The sequence below is a fragment of the Talpa europaea genome, assembly GCF_964194135.1.
Source record: "Talpa europaea genome assembly, chromosome: 14".
In the NCBI taxonomy this organism is placed as follows: Eukaryota; Metazoa; Chordata; class Mammalia; order Eulipotyphla; family Talpidae; genus Talpa; species Talpa europaea.
Window position 1 is genome coordinate 20,376,148 of NC_140082.1, and position 25,998 is coordinate 20,402,145.

General features: G+C 39.8%; 2 protein-coding genes across 35 annotated transcripts in view; one reads left to right on the forward strand and one right to left on the reverse strand.

Annotated features, from left to right (window-relative positions):
• ABI1 (abl interactor 1) overlaps positions 1-846 on the forward strand; it is a gene marked incomplete at both ends in the record, with an annotated part of 69,507 nt that extends 68,661 nt beyond the window's left edge. For all 34 annotated transcript variants that reach the window (XM_084254426.1, XM_084254404.1, XM_084254434.1 and 31 more), the window contains one exon: positions 671-846. In XM_084254426.1, the coding sequence (XP_084110552.1) occupies positions 671-846 (176 nt within the window). The remainder of the gene's footprint in view (positions 1-670) is intronic.
• Positions 847-2,896: 2,050 nt separating this feature from the next.
• Positions 2,897-25,998, reverse strand: part of PDSS1 (decaprenyl diphosphate synthase subunit 1) — a gene marked incomplete at both ends in the record, with an annotated part of 31,471 nt that continues 8,369 nt past the window's right edge. The window contains 7 exons of the mRNA XM_084253701.1: positions 2,897-3,037; positions 6,629-6,709; positions 12,067-12,180; positions 12,287-12,367; positions 16,996-17,105; positions 17,200-17,311; positions 18,911-19,052. Coding sequence (XP_084109827.1) covers positions 2,897-3,037; positions 6,629-6,709; positions 12,067-12,180; positions 12,287-12,367; positions 16,996-17,105; positions 17,200-17,311; positions 18,911-19,052 — 781 coding nt within the window. The remainder of the gene's footprint in view (positions 3,038-6,628; positions 6,710-12,066; positions 12,181-12,286; positions 12,368-16,995; positions 17,106-17,199; positions 17,312-18,910; positions 19,053-25,998) is intronic.

Below are 25,998 nucleotides of genomic sequence, written 5' to 3' on the forward strand. Positions count from 1 at the left end.
CTTAAAAAATGTAGGGATAGCCCCACACATTGCATTAATGTTTCCCTTGAATGAGTAGGATAAATGTTTACTTCTCAGTATATGTTTATTTCAAATTGATAGCTTGAGTTGTTTCTTGGTTTCCTGTTTGTCTAAGTAGTTTGTCTCATCGTAAAATTCAGAGATTTTCCCTGAACAGCTTGGTAGAAGCTATTGATGTCTCTAGTCTAATCAAGTAGTCAGATTGACCCTAAGATCAAGTCACTGATGAGTCTCCCAGGTGGCACAGGGGTTAAGTCTCAGTGCTATCAAGCTATTGCCAGCCACTGCAGCATGAGTTAAATCCCCGGCCAGGGAGCTAACCCACATGGCACATCAGACCTCTCCTGACTTGCCCGCTATACCCCTCAGCAGTGTATTTCAGTAGATCTATCTGTTCTGTCTCTGGGTGAATCCTCTCACCCCCCTGTACCTCTGGCCTCTACCCCAGTTCTTGTATGCATAAATAAATAAAATAAATCTTTTTTTAAAAAAAGATCAAGCCATTGATATACCTACATTTATAGATACAAGAATTAAGACTTCATAAAAACTTGGTCTTGCTGCTATAAATTTGACATTATCTTTAAAAAAGGTCAATTAAATGTTGCCTATAGTACACTCATATGTTTTTAATTCTTTATCTCCATAGTTGTGGCAATATATGATTATACAAAAGACAAGGATGATGAGCTATCATTTATGGAGGGTGCAATCATTTATGTTATAAAGAAGAATGACGATGGCTGGTATGAAGGAGTCTGCAATCGAGTGACTGGTTTGTTCCCTGGGAACTATGTTGAGTCAATCATGCACTATACTGATTAAATTTTTTGCTTCTAAAGTAGGTTCTTATTCTTACTCAGTCATACTGTGGGACTATCATGGTTAACAGAATTGTCTTAAAATGTTCCCATATTTCAGGACATGCTGTTTTACTGGTATAATTGAATGTCTACCTGTAAGCATAAATCTTTGAGGCAGTTTGTGTATTGCTCAATAGCAATTTTTTTACAAGATGCTGTCCATAATTGATTATGCTTATATACTTACACATTGTTAACTTTATGACCAGCCTAAATATTCTGGGGTGTGGGGTATAATATTTAACAAATCATGATTCAGATTGTACCATAACATGTTTCAGTGCAGCATGATTAACGCTATGTCAGACTAATATTAAAATCAGAAAACTTAAATGCTGGTGCTGGTCATACTTTTTGTTTAGATTCTCATTCTTGAAATAAACTGTTTAAAGCATGCATACAAATTCATGTATTGAAGTATACTTAAAAATATCCAAGATGCTTCCAATTTGTGTACTGTTTACATGGAGCACTTAAGTCTCGAAATGAGTTGGGTCTCTTAAGGTCTCTATGTGAAACTAAACAAACCAAAAAAAGGGTTATTTGAAATGTTGTAATTTGTACCTGAGTTTTTTAATGAGTGAATTTACATTATACGTTTTTTCCATTCATAAATACATAAGTGAACCAAAGGTTTTTGTCTTTTTCCTTTACTGGTTTGCTTTAAAAAACAAAACAAATAAAAGATACTCATTTATTACAGAATTATGGTTCTACTTTCCCAATATATTAACTTTGAAAAACACTTTAGCCTTATTTCAATCTGTTCCAACAGTAACATGTGATTTTCATGATTTACAATCTGAGATGGTTATTAACAAGTCAATCTACTGAATCCCTTTTCTAAAGTAACTTTTTCAAAGCTAAGAACATGTGTCAAAGTGCACATTCTATAGGTAAAATTTGTAAGGATTGCTACCCTTAAACAAGGCTTCAGTTTTTCAATGAGCTGTTATATTACTGGTCCAGTGAAAGGAAATTATAAGTATCTTTTACATACTGTTTTTGTAGAAGTGGATGCAGTTGATTTTTAAATAGGCACTATTTAGTCCATTACCTGACACTAGCAGCAACATAACGATTTTTAAAACATTTGGGAAAAAAAGATTGGTCATATGTTAAATCAGTGAACAGGGATATATACCTGACCAACAGATTTGTATTGTCTTTTGATATAATTGAAATGCAACACATGCACTTTGTGTGTCTCCTCTTAATTTAAGGGAGGGTTTGAGGGATGTTTTCTCTTCTTATTTTGTGTATAATTCTATACTGCCTAGGATTTTAAAGTAGAGCACTCAACTGTGGGTTTCTGTGTATCGAGGATTTGTTTGGATTTCAAATTATAGTTATGTACTGGGTGTTAGATTTGTAACAGCATAGTAAATGTTAAGACTAGTGCAAAACATTTCTGAAAATTAAAACCATTATTGCTACCAAATGAATGTGACTGTTGCATACGCATTTTGCTTTTGTTAATCTTCAGACATGCTTTTAGTATCACTAGTGACCAGGTGGCTTTTAGTATCACTTTTCTCGGTGGAATGTTCTTAATCTTGTATATAACCTATTGTCTAAATTTCATGTACAGTCTTTTATAATAAACCATTCTCCTATATGAAATTTTGGATACTATTAAAATCTTATGTGGACAGAGATGTAGAGAATAATTTTCTGACCTATGATAAAACCAGATAAACCATTTGAATTTTAACATTATTTATTTGTATAATGACTTTACATGTCACTATTAACAGTGTAAACAATACCACATAAAACCCTTAAGATATCTCGATTAGAATTTATAGAACTAGAATGACAGATTCAGAGTGTTTAATTACATTTAAAAAGTTTTCTGAAAAAAATTTGCCAATAAAAAAATTGCCCATCCACAAAGTTGAAATGATTTTTTGAAATGATTTTTGGTTATCTGCACATGAAGCAAAGTATATTCCACAAAATTTTTAGGCACAGTCTGGTAAAATAGCTGCCAGAACTAACAGAAGGAGTTGTCATTTATCTCTTGTGAGTACAATTTCTGAAAGTTGTATGAGGGCATCTCTTTCTGGGGATGGTCGAAGTTTACTGATCTCTTTTATTGCTTCATGGCAGTATTGCTGGGCGAGGTAGGTTGTTTGTTGCACACCATCACTCTGTGAGACACAAAACAAAACAACAGTTAGATGCATGTCATCTCCTGAATCAACTCTTAAATTCCCGCTATAATGAATTAAAACATACCTTCTTTGAGATCAGATAAGGTAACAGTCAAAATGTGTTACTAATGTTCTCTCTACAATTCATAGTTCTAGTTTCCCCTCTACTTTTAAACCCTTCTCTCAGATTAAAAACAAATTTATTCTGTTAACACACAAAACAACTAACTCATTTGTATCAAGCAGCCATCTACATCCTTCTTTTACGTGTTGGTAAGAGTTTCTAAAAAGGGGGCCTCCCTTGTGGCACAGCGGGTTGAGCGCAGTGCTGTGAAGCAGTCTGCAGCCTCTGCAGTGCGGGTTCGATTCCCGGCTGGCCAGGGAGATTCCCACATGGCGTTGCAGACCTCTCCTGCCTCACCTGCTGCTCCCCTCAGCAGTGTTTTTGGTCCATCTGTTTGTTCAGCTCCCTGCTTTGTCTCTGATGAATTCTCTCACCCTCCCACAACTCTGCCCTGTACCCCAGCCCTTGTATAAATAAATAAATCTTTTTAAAAAAAAAAAGTTTCTAAAAAGGTCTACCTATAATAGCTAAACAGTGAAATTTTATATAAAAATTTCTGCAGTGAAAGTTAAAATCAATTTCATTCTTCCAAAGGGACCAAAAGCTTTGTCCTTTGGTTTTTATTTCTTACCTGATTATTGTTTTTTTAATTTCACTAGGAAAGATGAGGATTTAGCCCATTCATATATGCCTCCTAGTTTGGTCACTATGTAACTGTCTTTAATTATTCTAATGATGACCTCTGTCATCATGTAGGACCAGCTTCTGACTTTCTTTTATATTAAGACGAAGATACCAGTACTCTTATTCTTTCCTTTAATTATACCTTTACATTCCAGAGAGAAATCTGCATTTTATTCTGTAATGTTTTTATGTTGGTTCTTTCTAAAGCTGAACACTAATAAAGCATTATTTCCATGAACTAATTTCCTTTTTCATGGTTCCAAGTACATGATCCCTCTGTCATTCAGAGTAAGATATTTCTAACATCATGATTGAAAGGCTTCTGATTTTCTATACACTGCCATCTGAAATGACTAAAATATGACACATTTTACTTTGCTGTGTTTAGTACAGAAGCCCAGTTCTGAATGTAATTGCTTTTTATTCTTCCTCTTTGGTAGAGGAGCTCATTCCAGATTCCTGTAATTTCCAATGCCTCAATCATTTGTTTCATCACTTAGACCAACTGCTTTCTGCACTAATGTACAACTTTTTCCAGGATGACTTTTCATTCATCTCTTCAATTCATTCCATTGGTTTTAGTACCTACTTTTTCGTCCTCAGTGTTTGCATATTTTTTGCTGAAATACATCAAAACCTAGAAACTATGTATTGGAATTCAGTTAGTCCTTCAGTATGCTAATGACTTTTGCCTTCATATTTAATGGATGATTTTACTGATTATAGAATTCTAGGTATATCTAGATTCTGGTTCTTTTTTTTTTTTTTTAAAAGATTTATTATGTTTACAAGAACTGGGGTACAGACCAGAGGCGCGGGGGATGAGAGGACTCACCAGAGACAGAGTGGGAACAGAAAAGGCAGATTGACCGAAACACACTGCTGAGGGGAGCAGTGGGCGAGCCAGGAGAGGTCTGCTGTGCCATTTGGGCAGGTCCCTGGCCGGGGATCGAACTCGTGTTGCAGTAGCTTCGGACAGCCCCATAGGCTGCGTTCCAACCCCTTGCGCCACCAGGGAGGCCCCTGTATTTAGATTCTGACAACAGAATGGTGGTTTCCAGAGAGGAAGGAGGGAATGGTAGAAGGTGTCAACTGGTTGGTGGTTGATGATGGACATTTGGTGGTGTGCCTGGTGAGAAAGTGAAATACTGGAACCTATACAGTGTTGTAAACTGCTGTTACCTTGATTAAAAAAGAAAATCTAGGTTTAAGATGTTTCTTCCTCATCTGGAATACCTTGCTCTCTGCCTTCTAACCTCCAGTTGTTTTTTGCTCTTCATGATCCAGTTTGATCCTTTTTCCTTTAGCAGGGTGACCACTTTTTTTCTTTGATTTCACTTTTTGATTTGTTTCATGATTATATTGATCCTATTGAGGGCTTTTCTTTTTTTGTTTTTCCCATTTGCTTTTTTTACATTTGGGGTATTTTCTCAACTTCATATTCCTACCCTTCTTTGGGATTAGTTTTTCCACAAATATTAAAAATTTCTTGAAGCTTGTGCTTACTCATTGTTTCAAAAAAAAAAAAAAAACTATATTTTTTGAAAGCAGTATTTTTGAATCTCCTTATTTACATTTTTCCTGAGTTTTCATTTATCTTGATCTCACTATTTCATTTAGTAAAGTTTATTCACCTATTTAATAATCCTAATAATTTCAATAAATCCTGTTTTTGACTGTTTATATTTAATGAAGGTAGGGACTAAGAGATCTGTGAATGAAAAGGGAACTAGAACTTAGAGCTCATTGGAGAATTTGTTTTAGAGAGTATTTCTGTGGGTTTTAAGTGCATTTCTTTCTAAGCTTGCTGGAACTTCACTGTTCCAGCATAAGAGTTACAATCAGTGTCCCTCTTTTCAGTCCCACTTCTTACTTCAGCCTTCAGGAGTACTATTTCTGAAACCAGAACTTCTCCCAGGCATATCAACTTCTTCATCAGTGATACCCTGTCTCATATTAGTTTTTAATAGTACTGCCAAACCACCCTCCCAAAAGTGGCAGTACACAGCAGATTATGATGCTGATCAGTATAGAGCTAAGACAAATAATCCTTTGGTGGGGTTTTGCATTTTGGAAATTTAAAAAATCTGAAACGGCAATTATTTGGAATTTATTCAAGTACTGACTAACTAGATTTCAGACCTCATTTGTTTACTAGAAATTGTTTGCTCACTCTGTCTCCTTCATTAGATCTATTGGCTCCATGTGAATTTTAGATTTTGGAAACAGCTCATTCTTAAAAGATCGTCACTGAAAATAAATACATGGAAAAGCATCTGGATTTTACAGAAAAGTTTTCAGGGTTTGTGGTGATATATATTTGAAATACATTTATAGCCTGTCAAGGTTAAACATTTCTGTTTATCTATGTTGGTTTAATTTTCTTTAAAGTTACCATTTGTTTAGTCACAATTTCATAGCAGTTACATAGACTGGACTAGGTCATTCCAGTTTTGAGGAGAGGATTGTAATAATCTAGCCATGGCAAGGATGAGGGTTTGGACTAGGAAGCAGGCTTGGCTGACTAGGAAACAGGCTTGGCTGACTAGAATAGCTGCTGCTGATGGGTATGGGGAAGATTGGTTCCAAACCAATGACTCTCAGCCCTTACTGCACATCAAGGTAACTTAATAGCTTCCAAAAACTATTAATGCCCAAGCCATACCCTAGACCAATAGAAAGCATAGGGAAAAAATGAACTCTAAAATCATTTTTTTTCCTGAGTGTTTTGCCAAGTCAAGAATTGACTCAATTTGGTCTTGCAAATGTAGCGTTTAACCAAAGAATTATCTTGCGACATTGTAGGTGCTGCTGGCTTTTCTTTTTAAAAATAATCTTACCTGTAATACGTATTGTCGTGCTCTGTCCACATCTCCTGGCAAGTTGAACCGTCTCATTATCATAGCATTCATTTCTGGGAACTAACCATCAAAAAAGAAAATATCACTGGGGAGAATCAAATGTTTTAACACTTGTTTGTAACAACAGGAAATAACAATGTGGGGGGGGGGGGAGTGGCTAAAATGTTTAGATGATGCAGGGGGGCAGTAAACTGCAGCAGCTAAAGAACACAGCTAAGAGACATCCATTTTCCATGCCCAGGCGTGGAGCTGGACTGGTGCACAGGAGAGGTGGCTATTTGTCTGTTAATTTTGATGTTCTGTCTTTGGCCTAATAGTAAGAAAGAGGGAACAAAATAGATGTTTAAACTTTCCTTTTAACTTCTCTTATGGTGCTGAAACTTTTAGATTGCACTAGAATCACCAGCGGCCTTTTGGGCCTCTCCTCACGAATTCCTAATTGAGTTGGGGTTGGGCCTGAGTGTGTGGTGAAGCTATTTTGTTGGGTCTCTGTAGACATGTTGAGAAACACTAGCTTAGGAAAAGGATGAGAATTAGGCATTCTACTTTAGTAAATTCAGTGACACTTGAAAGCTATGAGATTTCCAAGCAGTGGCTGTTTTGAGCAGAGGTCTCTGCCATAGCAGCTTGTAGAGTGGCTCAAAGCTGTGGGTTCTCAGCACTGACTGCACATTGGGGTCACTTGAGTTGCGGAGGCTTAATAATATAGTGACTTGGTATTTGGTCCAGGCATCAGAATTTTAAAACTCTCCAGGTGTCTTTAATATGCAACCAAGATTGAGATCTACTGAATTAGAGGCTATATATTACAGACACCAGTCCAGTAACTATGGTAAGTTATAAAGACTAGAGTTAAGCTGATGGTAGTAAGAGGTACACCAGGCACTCTGAAAAGCCGTATTCTACAAAATTTAGCAATTTAGAATTGTCACCATTAACGAAATCCAAAGCGAGGACACAAATCACGTCATTTAGATCCCTGCTCTAGTGCTGGTCCTGCCACAGCTAAGTTCCTTAACCCCTCGGGTCCCAGACTTTTCATACTTGTCTCAAGGGAGCTGAACTACATGATCTGAATGCCATTAGTGCTAATAACTTATGGTTCCATGAAATAAGATGATGTTAGATTTAGTTTTGGACATTGTCAGTGCTTACAGCAGTTGCTAGTTTTTCCCTGGCAGTGAATCTGAAGGGTAAAATGAGTTGTCCTATAACCACCACCCGGGTATTAGTAATCCTAGAAGAAAAAATAGAGCCCGCATAAAAAAACCTCAACTAGATGATGGCAGATGAGGAATTAAGAATGTGCCTTTCAGAGCAAAGTATGTGTCAGAACAAAGTTCTAAACATGTAGAGGCTTGCTAACATGTTTAACATTTAAAGAGCCAGCAACTGGTTGGTTCTTACATTTAAACAAGTAATTTGCTTTAGTTCCTGGTCTTTTGAGAATAAAGTAATTTTCAGGTTTTACAGAAAATCAATCAGGAAAGTTCAAGTCAGTCAATTCTGGCAGTAGAAAGTCAAACTAAGTAAGCATTTGTCTTAGTTTCTTAATACCACATTCCAAAATTGGATTTCTGAAAGGCTGTATTCTCAAAGTGGATGTGACACAGTCCTGGGCATCTTGCAAAATTACCTTGTTTATGGCATATGAGCTTTTTCTGCAGTACCAAGTGGGGTAAAATGTGCTGATTGGGTGGTTTCTCTGATTTCTGTTAGTCTAAAAAGCTCTGAGCTAGCAACATTTGAAAAAAATTCTTATATTGAGTCTGACAATACCCTTTCTTTGAAACATGTAGTGTATGCAAACTTTAATATGCAAATATCAATCTCTTCCCCGTTCCGTTATGTGTGTGTGAAGAAGAAACATCAACAGGAAATAGTTGCCTGCCTGTGGATTCAGTGGGAAGGAAAAACATTTTTGTTTGCTCAGGCTGTTTTTAAGTAGAAAAACACCTGTGGATGAATCAGATTCTACAATAAAATCTGTCCATAAATGAACTACAAAGGTGATCAAAAATTGGAGTGCGCTTACTCAAAAGTTGGGTAATTGTAAGGCACCAACTAGTCCTAACAAGAGCAGAATACTGTGCAGCTGGTGCAGGGGCTGGTGACGGCAGTTGGTGTGGCTGCAGGCTGACATTTAGATCTGGTGACTTATCAAATCAGAAAGGGAAGCAGAAGAAAGGAAAAGATCTTTTGAAGGATATTTAGGAACTAATGTCTCACAAAAAGGAAAAAAGAAACCTTCCGTTTGCTTCTTAAGATTTTGAAATCTACCCTATGTACCCTTTATATACTTAACATGAGGCTTCTCTAAGAAAATACGTATGCACATATACATGGAAGGCACTACTTTTGAAGAAGGGACTTCTTCAAAAATCCTGCAGCTTTTAAAAAAATCTCCTATACCCTGTTACTGAAAACTCCTTTAGAGAGATGTCAAAAACCGAATTACAAGAGAGAGAGTTTCTCCTGAGTTGCCAGGGTTCAACAAATTGCAATTTCAGACAACCCACCACACTAAGCTAAAAAGTGTTGTCCCAAGCTTTGGCTTGGTCCAGTGAGAGCAGGTTAGTGGTTACACATGGAAAAGTTCAAAGACTAATGTGCAAACAAATGTAACCTACCTCTAGAAAAAGATAATAAACCTTTACAACTCCTCCACTAATTAGGTAGATTAACCACAAGTAGTGCAAGTTGACACAGAGACTTGTGAGTGTCATGAGTGCATGTTCCGGAATGAGGGCGCACCAGGTATCTGCTCTCTGGCAAGACCAGTGGGGATCATACAAGCTCATCAGGCACTGGCTTTAATCAACATCAGCAGTGACAATATTACATCATGGAGTAGATGAAGACTCATCTAAGAAGACCTGGAGTGTTTGTTGCCTGCTCTGCCACTTATCAGATGTTTAATTCTGGCTAAGTCTGAACATGACTTTTTAAATAGAATGGATCTAATACCTACTACAAAGAGAAGCGATGACATTAGAGGTAATTTATTACGAAATCCTTTATAAACTATAGAAACAATGCATTTTCATTTAAAGGAGATTAACTGCATACTCTCATGATACTTCTGGAAACTGTTTTACCTAAGATCAGTTTAACCCCAGAAATCTTTGGACAAATTTCTGGTTAAGAATCCCCTTTCACAGTATAGTACACAGGAGAGCCTAAACTATTTATAAATACACACCTGACTTTAAGCCTGCGTACAACAGGACAGAAAAATCAGTCTGCTTAGGAAACAAGTCCTGTTGCAAGTCACTTCCTGCTCAGCTTCATTCTGTGTTCCCTTTTCTGGTGTTTTTTTTAACTGCTCTCCCCACTGCTGTGGGTGCAGATGGGAGTCCTGCTGTCTGGTGAGCATGAGTGTGTGCCTCACGAAGCAGGGACTTCCCAGTGCAGCTCATATAAAACTGGTTTGGGGAACTGCATGTAACCTTTTGTTTGTTCTCTTCCTTGATTTTTTAAACACCAGCACTTCCAGAACTCTTGTAGATTACTGACAAGTCACTATGTAGGAGTGGTCCGTCCCCCACCACCCCGCTGACGGCCTCACTATAGCTGAAGGCAGAATTGTTCCTTGCTCCTCAGTGGAGTATTAGCTTCTTCTGAAATGGCATAGTGAAACAAGCAGAAGAGGCATCCATTCTCAGTGAATCATCTTCAGGATTAAGTAATAAGACTCACTGCTAACTTACTATTATGGAGCTCATAACAATTATTTATAATGATTAAGATTTCTAAAATTAAAGCACCAGAAGCTTTTTAGTAGACTATAAGCTGCTTTGGGGAGAAGGCTTGTCACTAGTCATCTTGGAGACCTCAGAGCCTAGCTAAAGACCTCTTCACCACCCTGCCAGATCAGTGCACTGGGTCCAGCTTGTTCTTCACATCTACCTACCAGAATCTGAGTAGATTCATGTTTCCAGTTGTATAGATGGTGGCCAGCCACTCATCTTTCTACTCTCAGGCATAGCTTTCCATTTACAAACTCAGGAATACTTTGCCTTTTTTACAGGTTAATAGTAAAAAAGAAAATGTTCCTCACTTATGCCTTATATATGAAGTCTGTGTCAGAAGTTGGCACACATTATTAACATTCTTCTTGAGTCTCAATATGGGAAAGAACCACATGTAGATAGCACGCCTTTCACATCTCACCTCTGCCTCAAAATTTGGAGTGAAAGGAGCCCTGTTTTTTTTTTTTTAGGTAAAATCTGGTAATAAAAATAATAAAATCTGGAAATAATAAAAGCCTGGTAATAATGACAGATATTTCCAGAGTGCTCCAACATGTTCATTCATAGCCTCAATCCTCAACTGCCTGCTGTCCACTATTGTGTTTCCCCAGGAACCTGTCCCCCCAGCCATCAGGCTGCTCCAAGAACAACCCTGGTTATGCTGTGCTAGTAGATAAAAAGTGGTCTCTCTTAGACCAGAAATTGCTCAAAAAATAAAGTCACCAGTTTTTATATATCAAGATGGAATCACTGAGTTCTATAGAAGACATGGGTTATCTTTGTAAATTTTGAGAAACAATGGCAAAATCTCTATAGTTACCAAAATTTTAGACCAAAGTTTTTAATTTCATGGCATGGTGATGGATATCTTACTGCTTTGCGATTAAGGAAAGTAAATACTCTGATGAAAATCTATTTAAAAAGATGATCAAATTCTAGCTAATGTCCCATTTATTTCAAGTGAGCTTTGGCACGGCCAAAAGGAACACAGCCAGTGTCCAGATCAGGCCCTGAAATGTCTGCCTTACGACGTCTTTGAAGCATCCTTCGTCTTTCATCCCTATTAAGGAGAGCGGAAGCCTGCTTTGTTTACTTCCCTGACTGCTCTTCAATCTGGAGAACGAAGAAACTCTGGTTCTAGAATTGATTCCACTGACCTCCTGTCACTTTGAGGCAATGGGCGAGGCACTCTGAGGTCTCTCGGGAGCAAACAGTCCTATTAAACTTCAACAACTGGAGGATTTCTCAGTGTCTTAGGTTTGGAGGCCCTTCCTGTGTCTTTCTAAGAGGCTCCAAGGTAGACCCAAAATCCAGTCCTATAATCAAGACATGGAAACTATACACTCTGACAGTGCCCCAAATACATGGAAATAATCATCATGCACCTTAGATATATATAAAACACTTAACAGTTTACAAAGTATCTCCGTGAATGTTATCTCAGTCCTGGGAGGAAGGGTGCCATCTCAATTTAATAGATGAAGAAACAAAGTTTAATAAGCTTTGATGGCCCAACATCTTGGTCATATAATCCTAGGATCAAGTCTCTCTTTGTTCTCTTACATAAATGCTTTCCCATGAATTCGTTATGTCAGCCTTCCCACCAGCTGGGGGAAGATACTGGTTCTGTGGGATTAGCACTGTGTTGGAGGGAGACAAACCTACCTGCTGACAAGCGAATAAGACGGGGCCGGTGGCTAACCCAAGCTTCAGATCCGCTGACGTTGGTTTGCCCATCTGGTCAGAACAGGAGGTGAAGTCCAATACATCATCTATTAGCTAGTGAGAGGAGAAAAGGAATGTGAAAAGCGCCAGCATCCCAGCACAACCATTGCTCCTGCCACTGTCCCAACTGACCACATTCTTATAAAAGCAGAACACCAACCTGAAAAGCTATGCCCACATTTTTTCCATATTGATAGGCAATCTCATGTACCACTGGGTCAGGGCAGCCTAGGACAGAGACCTGGAACAGAAAGTTGTAAAATAAGTCGCTGGCAGACAGAAGCAAGACAGCCAGCCCGGGGCTAGAAGGGTGCACACATCTATTCTCTTAAATAAGCAGCAGTGTGGCTAGATTATGTACAACCATAATACTGCTATCAGGAGACCAAACATGTACAAAGTACCTGGGTTTTTAATGAAAAGATCTCAGTCCCAGACTGTTTTCCTAAATTCTAAGAAAACTATTCTCTTCAATCCCCCCTTCTTTTACACGATAAGCCCATCTACGAGGTCAGTTCTGCTTGGTAAACCTTTCTGTCAAGCTGAAGAAACAGAAACCAGTGTATGAAATACTGGCTTCCACCACTCAGCAAATTCAGCCCAATTGTTGGCTTTATTTATTCACATTTTCCTACTGATTTAGCCCTTATTTTAGGGATGGTGTCTAACGTGATCTAGTCATACACACGATGTTGTCATAAATGTGTAAATATATGTATATGTATAATATGTAATGTACAGATATATATTTTTTCATACTATAATAGCGTCAAGTCTCATACTTCAGACACAGATAGTTTCTTCATTATCAAAGGATCTTTGCTGGTGTTACTGTTTCCGTATGTCTCAAAAGAAATAATGGGACTGTAGTAAAACTTTTTTCAGAGGGGGTAGAAACAGGACTCTTACGATTTTTTAAAACCAAAATAACTAGCTGGCACTGGCCACTTGGGTGCATTTCCTGCTGCTCTGCTAAGCATGCTAAGTAGGCCCAGCCACATTTTCAGAAAACAAAGACTGGATAAACACCAAAATGGGGGAAGGGGAGAGATGTTGTACCCTCCTGAGAGTGTAGTGACTGTCAATGAGAGAGCTGGATGGCGCTCGGGCTGCTCTCTGTAATGGCTCACTGCTTATGAAGAACCCGTCCCCCACGTCAGTCCCTACTTCTGTGGTCCTCTGGATTGAACCTTCCTTTGCTCAGGCATCAGTATGGAAAGTGGTGTGGGCACTGCAGTTAGCTTGTGAGGGTGGCTTTTATACCCATTTATGTGACCTCACTATGTTGGTGAATCTTTCTGTGCGTCAGCTTTCTCATCTGTGAAACGCTGGAGTCAAAAGCGCTTACTCATAGGGCTGCTGTGAGGAATATGTGGGATGCTACTTTTAAACTCTCAGACAAACCCAACTGAGAAACTCAACATAACTGGCCTATACTCTGCAACCTACATCAAGGTAGTATCAGGACAGAAAAACCGAGGAACGATTCCAGATTCAAAGGAACAAGAGACTCATGACAACTAAATGCAACATGAGATCCTGGACCAGAAAATACTTTTATCCCCTTTTGTTAGAAAACTATTAGGACAACGGGCAAAATGTGAATAAGGTCCACTTGTAGGTTAGGTAAAAATATTATAACCAAAAACTGAGTTCTGAGGCCTCTCTGGTGCTGCAAGGGGCTTAAGTCTCAGCACTCTAAAGCTATCAGCAGTTGCTGCAGCATGAGTTCGATCCCCAGCCAGGGAGGTGACCCACATGGCGCAGCAGACCTCTCCTGTCTCGCCTGCTGCTCCCCTCAGCAGTGTATTTCAGTCGATCTGTCTGTTTTGTTCCTGTCTCTGGTGAATCCTCTCACCCCCCGTACCTCTGACCTACACCCCAACTATTGTATGCATAAATAAAAATAAATCTTTTGAGGAAAAAAAAATAACAACCAAGTTCTGCAAATATGATCCATAAGATTCTGTGGTAGCAACTGGTAGCTTTGAAAATAAAGTTAACAAGAACAACCATTGATTCCATGCCACACCCAGCACTGGAGAAAATAGAAATTCAGAAAACAAAAACAAAAACCTGGCCAACCAACCAAAAACCAAGAGAAAAGCCAACAAGGCAGGATTACCAGAATCCGTTCTGTTCCAGGTACTGCAGGAGCCAATGGAGCTGTCAGGGCTCCCATTACCATTAGATCTTTTTTCTTTTAAGATTTATCTATCCAGGCATACAAAGCTGGGGTGCAGACCAGAGGTGCGGGGGGGGGGGGGGGTGAGAGGATTCACCACAGACAGAGCCCGGAATAAAACAGGCAGATTGACTGAAATATACTGCTGAGGGGAACAGCAGCCAAGACAGGAGAGGTCTGCTATGCCATGTGGATTGCTGCTGGCTGGTGGGGGATCGAACTTGTGCTGCAGTGGCTGGCGATAGCTTGATTGTGCTGTTTTTAACCCCTGCGCCAACAGAGAGGCCCACCATTAGATCTTTTGGGGAACAAGTCAGAGCCTTTATTAGTCAGCTGTAGAATTTATTTTGCATGACCATGTATACAAATAAATAGCCAATCACCTTTTAAGACTACTTCTGTATTCATAACAACTTCTGTATTCATAACAATCAGTGTCACATACCCTCTCCTAGATGTTAATACTATTTCCACTAAAAATAGAATGAGTGGTTAAAAAGGGGGGGTAGGGTGGAGAATGAATTATAGGCTTCTAAATTTCCTTCAAATTCTATTACAACTTGGAATTCTAATAGTTTTGTAATACTGAAACTATTTCAACTCTCCTTATCCTCTCTTTTTGGCTTCTCTAGTTTGCTTTGCATGCATTTGGTTGGAGCCAACGTGTCTTTGCATTTTAAATATCATAAGAATATAAAAATAGCAATTTTGAATATATAACATCTCTGTAATATTCCTATCCATGGCACTTAAATATAGAAACTTTTGTTCAGAGCTCTCATGCTGATTTTGCTTTATTCTGCTAACAGCTCTGGAGTTTAGGAATAAATCATGGTGTGCCTCCTAGTGGACAACATAAGACATTTCACTCAGTAAGAGTTGAGCCATGTTAATATCTACATCCGTTGTTTACTGGCTCATCTGTAAAGAATGAGGTGCTCTTAATGACTGATTACATGTGTTATCATGTCTTTGGCTTCTTAAGCAGAGGACAGTGACCACATTAAGCCTTTCCTGATGACAGGGGTGTATCTCCTTGGTCCCGTCATAGGATTCTGTCACTGGGTCATTGGTTCCAGCTGCTGCCCTGTGCCTGTGTGTCCACAGAGTGGACAGTGCCTCAGGATTTCGAAGTCAAACAGCTCCACTTCCTGCTAGCAGCAATCTCAAGCTTGCAAAATCATCAATGAGCTCCACCTAGCACCCTGGGGGGACCCAATGAGGATGGCTATCTTTTTTTAAAAAGATGTATTTATTTATGCATACAAGAGCTGGGGTTTAGGCCAGATATGCAGAGAGGTGAGAGGATTCACCAGAGACAGAGTGGGGAATAGAACAGGTGAAATACACTGAAATACACTGCTGCGGGGAACAGTGGGCAAGACAGCAGAGGTCTGCTGTGCCATGTGGATTAGCTCCTTGGCCAGGGATTGAACTCATTCTGCAGTGGCTGCCAACAGCTTCACAGTGCTGAGAATTAACCCCTTGCCCACCAAGGAGGCCCCTAGCCTGGCCATCTTTATGGAGGTTTTGGTCATCAATGACATCATGAGCAGTGAAAGATGAATGTAGTGAATTTTTGGTATCCTCTTAATATCGGTCATTCTTTTATTTAGCATTCTAGCATTTATATTTTTCATTTTCTCTTGAGAATCCACACTTGCAATTTTTTGGAAGTAAAAAAATAATAGCCCTTTTAATAAAAAGACAAAAAATGGCTGAGATTGTGGCCAACATGTTCTACATAATTCACATTCCACAGGGTTTCAATTGGATCTTTTAAGGAAGAAAATGTTATCCTTGTTCTTTTCTGGCTGACAAACATTCCTTGACACTTTTCAGAACTACACACTATTGGCAAGGGATTCTTTCACCTGAGAGGCCTGAGAAAATGAACTGTAATTATGTTAAGAGTGTATCATGAAAGTAATTTACATTTCCCTCTAGAGGTCTTTCTCTCTTATTGCTTTGGTTGCAACGACTTACATGCCCAGATTTCCTCTGCTACATCAAGTTAGGCTAAGAAATGGTTAAATGAATATTTTTATGTAGTGCACTCTTTCATTCATGAGATAGCACTGAAGACCCCATGTTTTAATTTACAGATTAAAGAGAACACTGATTTTTATGAAAAGGTAATGATACGGAGAATGGATAGGTGAGGGAAAGAAAAAGTTATGGTTCACACTCAGTTACTGATAACAAGCAGAAAAACAGCTTGTGCATATTTCACATACAAATCCTAGGGGGATCTATTACTCATAAAAGGGGACACAGAACACTAGTACAATCTCATAGGTATTTTCTCCAAAATAAATATATTTAAGACCATAGCACTTTATAACTTTTAAAAGGTAAAATGTCAGAAAGAGTATGTGTGACGACTCTCAGGGGGGTAATTATAATTTATTACTCAATATATAATTTGGAAATTAATTTGGGGAGAATATTATTTTGATTCAATTATTGGAAGAAAAGATGCCAAGTTAATGTATGAATAGCAAAAGAAGACAGCAAAAATGAAAACCACAGAAGTTCTCTGTAGTTTGAGGACATAATTCTTTTTTCAATGACCTCCTGGGACTTTAGTGGAATTTTTCCTAGAGGAACTAGCCCCCAAGAAAGAGCTGTGAGGCTTTTTTTTTTTTTTTTTTTTAACTTGAAAAAAGACAGAACGTACATACTGCTTTACAACTGTTGGCAATCAGACTTGCAGTCTTCTTGAAGGTCTTTTCAAGGTAGTGGGCAAATCTTTCATTCTCATTTTCTTTTGACCCTAGTTGGAGAAATTCACCTATAAAGAAGGAAAGGGGCCATTTGAGATATGGTTTATCTCCTGACTAAATACTAAGAATGAATGGAAAAAATAAAAATCAGAATTAACCTACCACGCACCAGGTCTTCAATAACTTGGGTTAAAATAGAAATAACAGTTGTGTTTCCAATTCGTGCCAGAGCCATTGATGCTGCAGAAAGAATTAAATCTCCAGCAAGAACAGCCTGAAAAATAGAAAAAAAAAATTTCAGTGTCAAGCATCAGAGTAATGGAGGCAGTAAGTTGACTTAGGAGATAGGAAAATGGGGTGACATGGGACACAATTTTTACCCCTTTTTCTTCCTCAGCAGAATTGCATAACAGTCAGTTACAGATTTGAAACATTGTTTGGTGAATTGGATTGGCTCTCAGAGATCCCTGGCTGGGGATTGAACTCGTGCTGCAGAGGCTGTGGATAGCTTCACAGTGCTGTGCTTAACCCCTTGTGTCACTAGGGAGGCCCTACACACTTTTTTCAATGAAAACTAAGCTAAGGAATCTTGGCTCTTAAATTGAATGCTCTTTGCACTAACTTATCTTAGCCCTCATTTCATTGAACACTAAATAATCAATATTTTTCCATCTTCTTTAGAGTAATAGTAGTTACCTATGCTGTCTTTGCAACTAATTATGAATTATTCATAATTAAATTTATGCTCAAATCAAATATACTACCTATTTAAAGATATGCATAGGTGTTGTTTTACAGTAATTAGTTCTAAATGCTAGATTTCACCAACAACAATGTTCGAAGTCGTTAATTCATATTCAACAACAATCACATTTCAAGTTCCTATTGTGTCTGTTAATTCTCTAGGATCTAAAATTAGTGATGTTCAATATGTTTACCAATTAATCATATTGTAACATATATCAGATCTTGATAAATACATGTATAAAGTCACTGTATATATTATGATACACAAGCACACACAGATCCATCCATCTCCACCCCTTGCTTCATCAGGGGTTAGGATCTGCACACTTTCCTTTTCCTCTGGCCTCAAGGATCCTAGAGTCCAAGAGGCCCCAGCATCTAGAACTGAAGCCGCATAACTGTGGATGGCTGGGGTGGCGGTGGGGAGGCGGGGGAGCGTGATTTAAAGGAATGGCAGGAGGGGGAGATGGAGGGACCCTGTCGGCACTGCTGCAATTGGGCAGAACAATTAATCGTGGTGCGTCAGCTGTGGACACGCCTCTTTCCAAAAGGTCTGTTCATCTTAATTCTGATTTGCTCAACTTCAACCCCATTCTTCAATCCATGATTTAAATATCTTCAAACAAAATTATCATTGCTGCATGCCCTTTTCAAGAAATACCAATAAAATGTGGAAATATGCTTTAAAATACACTTATATGAACCAACTTCGATTATAGAGCCTCTGTTTACACATTTTTTTTTTTAGTTTTTATTTCTTGTCTTGACACTCTTGCATGCAGTCACTAAGTAGTTCAAGAGTTAAACTGGACCTGAATAATCAGAGTCCAAAAATAAAATGCATGATTCCTCATGAAAGTCTTTTTGGATAACTGCAAAATTCCTTTCCTTTAACCAAGAAGAATTCTATATAAAACCATGAATAATCAGAAATACTGAGTTTACTCTTCCATGGCTTTATGATGAAATATCTGAATACAGGCAAGATATGAATACTATTTTGAAAGTTGGAAGACATGTGAAGAAGTATATTTTACTTTTTACTGAGACAAATCTGCAAAAAAAAAAAAATGCAACCCAAAGAGCATGTGATTTAGTGAGAGGTCATAAAAATGAGAAGTCATACCTTCTTTTCACCCCAGATCTTATTAACTGTATGTTTTCCTCTTCGAGAATTTGCATCATCAATAACGTCGTCATGAACCAGACTAGCAGTGTGGATCATTTCTGCAATTAAGGCTACGGAGCGCTGGTTGGCTTGCACATCTCTAGTTAACAGAAAGCAATGCTTTTTAACAGACACTCCGCCTATAACCTTCTCAGCAATCATCTTGTGAAAACTGGACATCGAATCTAGGATAAAGAATTTTATTTCTCTAAGAGAAACTGTATAAACACTTTGGCTTCCCTACAGAGCTGCTTTCATCACTTGGAAAACATTTTAAAAATGTGTAAGTGGCATGTTTAAAACCATGCCAACATTATGTTTTATGGACACCACATTAAGAAGTAAATTTGCAAAGCAAGTGAACAAGACAAAACAAAAACAGATTCTTAGATCTAGAGAGTAGATTCTCTATATGGTCACTGTAGGGAAGGGGTGAGGGGGGATTGGGTAAAGGGAGTCAACCTTACGTTGGTGGATGGAAACTAGACTTCTGGGGGTTATCACGAGGTAGTGGACACAGATGTTGAGGTGTAATACTATACACCTAAAACTTTTACAATGTTATAAACCAATGAATGTTACCTCAATAAAAACTCATTTTAAAAAAAGTAATAGAATTTGTATGATTAACAGCAAAAAGAGAAACATCTCAAGTCTGGCCAGCAGGTTGAAGAGTCATCTTCATTTCTTATGATAGTGGTCTTGGTATTTGTCCTGTTTACAGTTAGGCTACAGTTAAATTTCAGGTGTGGATGGAGAAATGAGGTGATAAGAATTCTAAAAAACTGTATTAAAGAACCAATAGTCACTATGTTCAAAACTTTTAATACTCTCTTGAATATGTATTATGGACACCTTAATAACTAAGGTAGAATTTTTATATAAACTTTCTTATAGTTTGCATTTAACCTTCAGAAATTTATAGTTTCTTTGTAATCGTCATTATCACCATCACCAGCTAAGAGAATTTCCTAAAACTGAATGTCAAGAAAATTAAACTGGGGAAATAACTGAATTTTTTGAATCTAAAATATCCCAGACTTAAACATGCTAATTGAATGTTTGACTTATTCCAGTAGCTTACTTTTCAAATATCATCAAGTTCTCTCTTAGAGGGGAGAGAAGAGGGATACTGAAATATGTGACTTTTCCTTTAGAAAGTATCTTTCAATCTTGCTTTAAATATAATTTCAAATATGGTACTTTGCTGGCTCCTCTCTCCTAAGGTCCTAGAACTAAACCATGGAACCTTCTAATTGCTTTTAGCTTGGAAATCAATTAGAAAGTGTCGCTCATCGTTTATTAATATTGTTTATTTTTATTAATTGTAATTACAATTATAATGGTTCTAAATACTTCCAGACCACAACATGTTTGAAAAGGGAGAAGGTAAAGTAATGGAGGGCAGGGACACATCATCCTATAAAACTACTTTACAATCAGTCAGTCAGTCAAGTTAGTCAGTCAACCAACCAACCAATCAAACCACTTTGATAAATGAGAAAATGAAGGTTCAGATGGTTTCTAAGAGTCTCTTCTGGAGCCTCCCTGGTGGCGCAGCGGTTGAGCCCTGGGCTGTGAAGCTGCCCGCAGCCTCTGCAGCGCCAGTTCGATCCCTGGCCACTGGCGAGGGACCCATAGTGCACAGACCTCTCCTGCTGCTCCCGCTGCTCCCCTCAGCAGTGTATTTCGTCACTCTGTCTGTTCTGCTCCCCACTCTGGCTCTGGTGAATTCTCTCACCCTCCTGCGATTCTGACTGTACCCATTGCTTGTATAAATAAATAAATAAATAAATCTTTCAGAAAAAAACACAAAAGAGTCTGTTCTAAGTCCCTCAGTGATATACTCTGGTTTCTCTTCAGATCGTATAAATCTTTCGCCTTTTACTAAGTCCCTCAGCTGAGACACTCATAGACCAAGGAAGCTTCTTTGGGTGAGTTTATTGAGTCCTATCTTATTTGAGGTGCAGACATAGGAACACACATTGAGTTCTGTGTCAGCAGAAGGGGTTCCTGCTGGGAAGCCACAGTAAAATGGCAGCACTCACCGCCACACGAGAGTTCGTTTGTTTAGTAATCGGAAGATATTAAAACAACGATGCCTTAAGTTAATCTGAAAATGCTGGCCAATGGATTACCTTGGTTCAGACAAACGAGGAAAGCAAATACTAAATGTGGTTTCACTTAACAAGAGACTAAGAGAAGGCTCCATTATTCCCACATCTATAAAAACTGTACAAAGAACAGAGTTCTCAAGTGGCACAAAAAGGCTCTATTTCTGCTCCAAAATGTTCTTGTTTGTCTCTTCTGACAATTCTAAAAATAAGCACTTGATTTTGCTTGTTAGAATGCTGACAAGCTTACTGTTTCCCGCCCCATGTCCACCCCGCTATCAATACTCTTGAAAATAGACTGAGGCCCCAAATATCCTGAATCAGAGCTTCTATGGGTGAGGCTCAGTAATCTGCTAGATTACTGAGATGCTAGATGATCCTGATACAGTTTGGGGAATACTGCTCACCCAATGGGGGGGTATTCATTTGATTCACGTTAAGCCAGAGGAAGCTTTCCCCAGGAAGGGTTTCAGCTCAAGCTCAGCCTTTGCTAACCCACTGCTGCATTGCCTGTAAACCACAGGCAAAGGGAACGAAGATACTGTCCTAAGTTGATCTGAAATGGGGAGGTCAGTTCAGAGGTCTTGTGCTGGTGACCCCCAACATCTCTTCACAACCCAGGAGCAGAAAGGCTCACCTGCTCTAAACAGCACACAGATGGGGTTCTGTTAGCTTCCATGGCTGGTCTAAGAAATGATCACAGCCATGGTGGTTTAAAACAAATGTGATTCTGGGGCCTCCCTGGTGGCCCACATAAGGGGTTAAGCACTGCACTATGAAGCAATCTGCAGACTCTGCAGCATGAGTTCGATCCCAGGCTGGGCAAGCACATGGCAAAGCAGACTCTCTTGCCTCACCCGCTGCTCCCCTCAGTCAGTCTGCCTGTTCTGCTCTCCACTCTGTCTCTAGTGAATACTCTCACCCCCCGCATCTCTGGCCTGTACCCCAGCTCTTGTTTGCATAAATAACAAAATATAAATCTAAAAAAATGGGATTCTCCCAGTTCTTGAGGTGAGAATCTGAAGCTTCCCTGGATTGAAGTCAGATGTCAGCATGGCTACGCTCCCTCTGGAGGCTCTCAGGAAACCCTCTCCTCACATCTCCCAGATTCATCTGGCTGTTGGCAGGCCTTGACTCGGGCCCACCTCTTCAATCGCCAAACAGCCACCTTCAAACCCCACTCCACCTTCACACCACCTTCTCCTGTGTGAGTGCCAGTGACCCTTGGCCTCTCCACAGGGACACAAATAATTGCACTTAGGGTGGTGGGGTTGTCTTGGGACACACACAGCTGGCGTGCTGCGCCCAGTTGGCATGCTGCCTATTTTAAATTGCAGGAAACTGAGGGGTAGGAGATCCTAGAATGCTACTTTTTTGCCCAGTTATCTATCTCCTTAAAAGGAGGGGGGAAAAATTCTGTAGTGGTCCTAGAGGCAAGAGAGGGTCTTATCACCCCAGATGAGGGCTTCCAAAGTCTGTTTTTGATGTATATTTAGATAAACCCTGCAAAATTCCTTTTCTTTAAATTGCGAAGTTTTCTTCTTTTTTCCCCTCCTAAATTTATTGCCCCCTTTCTAGAGACTATGTAACCTCAATGGACTGGCCAAGTGACAGGTTCCATTGGTCTGTGTCTGGGCCTCCATGGCTAAAGTTTGCCTTCTCTCTTAATCTCGTGTCAGCTATTGTCCAGCTGTACCTAGAAGGACACGGGAAGATTTAGTTTCTTCCCCAACTGGGCCCACAAGACAATGCAGGATAATTTCCTCCTTCTAGACCTGTAACTTAATCACATCTACAAAAATCCTCTTTTTTTGGCTCTATAAGGTAAAATTCACAGGTTTTAGGGGGCCATTTTTCAGCCTTATTTTCACTAGCCTCTTCTGTTGATGCTCAGATGTTTCCCTTTCAGTAATCCACTTTTTGCAATACCTGCCGAAAATCTTGTTTGCCCTTATTATTGATACCACCTTGAAGTGTCTCACAGTGGTCCTGAAGTTGAATGTGTGGCACTGTAGTAGTTTCTGAACACCTCTTATCTCTGCTTCTCATCTCTGGCCTCAGATTTCAGTTCCCTGGCCTTTGTCTCTGGCCACTGTGACTTGTTCCCTTTCCTTGCTCTCCTTACTGGTGCACTGGGGATCCTACTGGCAGGACATCAAAGAGGTCTTCCATTTAAGGAATGGCAGGGGGCAGGTGGGATGCCTGGAGCTCAAAGTTGCTTACCAGATCCTTATCCTGGGCACGGGCCATTCAGGTTTATAAACCCAAACAACCACACTAAGCTCAGAGTGAAGTCTATCTCTCGTGGTATAAATGGCAGTTTTAAGCTTGATCCTGACAGGCAAAAATATATTAGCAGTTTTTTAAATTCACACGAGTTGACAACTGAGAGCAACAAATCTCACATATTTCGTATTTATGTCCAGATAGAACGGATGTCTTCAAAGCTGCATCGTAAATGATGCAGGGTTCACGACATTATTTTCTTGCCACTGAAAAAACAAGCAGACATTTCAAAATCTTTGGATATGTGGCGAGCAGTCCATCAAGACAACACCTCAGACCTGCCACTCACTGGGAAGCTATGATGCTGCAGAACAAGACAGTCTTCAGGTTTTTTAAAGCGGGCTTGGGAATGAAAGTGCAGAAGCTGATTCCTTCAGTGCTGGAATAAGCCTGCTGCTGGAGTGGTGGTTGCTGGGAGGGTGCAGGAGGCACGTCACGCCTCCTTGCTCTCAGCATTCTTATGCTTGAGCTTGAACTCGTGAATGAAATGGACAACCATCTGGTCACTGACTTCTACCTACTCAGTAGACATCCCTTATTAAAAACTTTAAGATCCATTTCAGTAATGAATCTGGACACATCAAAAGTGCCATCTCTTGTGTTCAAGACAAAACATCTCCTTTGCAACAATCCTCCTGACTGGATATCAACAGCAATAGTGGGGCAGTGACTTGGAAAACGCAGAACCCAGGAATAGTTCTAGATTTGTTTGGGCCTGACCCTAGAAATCACTGAAATGAGCCGGTGCTGTAATGACTATTTTATTATATTCTTTCCAGGGTTGGCTTTTATAATTCCCTTTGTCTTTATGAGAATCATAAAAGTCACCTCCTCTGAATATAAGATTTTTTAAATTGCACCTGGACTCTTTTTTTTTTTTCAAACAATTTAATTTTATTTATGTATGCATATAAGAACTGAGGTATAGGCCAGAGGTGCAGAGGGTGAAAGGATTCACTAGAGACAGAGCAGGGAGCAGAACAGGCAGATCTACTGAAATACACTGCTGAGGGGAGCAGCGGGCAAGGCAGGAGAGGTCTGCTGTGCCACATGGGTAGCTCCCTGGCTGGGGATCGAACTCATGTTGCAGTGATTGCTGATAGCTTGATAGTGCTAAGACTTAATCCTATGCACCACCAGAAAGGCCCCGTACTTAGACTCTTAACCTATTATTTAATGTGAAAACTGTACCTTACAATTTGTACCAACTAATCAAATGCCTGGCTTTGTAAACTAGACTAATGGGGATCAATATTTACTTGACTATCTGCACAATCAGGATAACAGAAGTGTGTCCAATGTGACCTGAGCAGTCCTGTTACCCTGACTGTTACACTCATCCCCCTTTCCAGTGCGGGAAGATCTCCATGAGAGTAGATGGTGCCAGGATCACTGAGTAGGTCCCTTCAACAAGGATGCTGAGCAGGATGCGTGCCATGTTTGAGAGAGATGTGCACACAATGATTACGCTATGCTCAGGGGTTGAGCTATTTTGTAGAAGTCCATTTATTGTGAAGCTAATTCTTGATCTTGAACTTTTGCTAAGTCCTGACCTACAGTTAGCCTGAGTTGTGCTGAACTCTGCCACAGGCTAGGTGTTCTGGAAAGCAGACTCTTACGTTGAAAGTACAAGATCTACTTAGGAGTGGCCCCTGGGATCAATACCCCAGGGAAGGCGAGGTGCAAACAGGACTGGAGAAGCTTCTGTACTGCAGGCCCCGCCATAGCCTCGACCACCTGTGGAGCTAGTGCAGCCCTTCACTGATCAGCCCTGGGTGAGGGCTGCCTGTGGAAGGGGCGCCGCCTCTGAAAATTTTCTGCAGCCGAAGCAGCCCATGCAGGGGCTGAGAATGGAAGGCTCCTTATCAACAGCACCAGGCACAGCAGCTCGGCAGGGGCCTGGAAGCACACCTGAGGCCCCGCGACTTTTAGGACCCTCCAGTCAGTCACCTGCCGTGTGCATCCCCACTCTGCCCACCCAGGGAGAGTGGCTTCAGGACATGGAGAGAAAAAAAAGGCTAGGTCTTAAGGTATTCCGGACCATATTACCCATTGAGGATATAGTCTAAGCCATGGTACTCCTTCCCAGAAAAATGAAAACAGACAAAAAATTGTGCAGACAATTCTAAGGAACTCATAGGCTCCTATGTCTCCCACGGACACCAAGCTAAGAACATTTAATGGAAAAACCTGAAAAGCTTAATAAAGGAAAGAGAAAAAAGGCAGCAAGAGGTGGTTTTCTACCCTCTTTATTAAGGTATCTGTTCTATTCTGTTTTATAAACCCCCGTCGAGGGTTACTGTTAACTAATTTAATACACATCTCACAAGCAAGAAACCCATGTCTTATAAGCCTCATAGGAGTCACTATACCTGACCGCCAAGGGATAAAATGGGCCTCTCAAACCCAGCCTCATCAGCAAATAAGCAAGTGAAGTACTGGAGGCGCCGCCGGTGGTACTGGTTAGAGGTGAAGGTTGCACCTGAAATATTAGTGATCTTTCCCTTAAATCTAAATCTTTTTCAGCAACCAAAACCCGCTCTCCAAAGCTCTTCCTTGTTCCCCACCTTCTTCCTTCCCTACCTAGCTCTGGTTTTCACTAACCAAAAGAAATCTGAAGAGGATTTTTGCTTTTATGACAAAAGG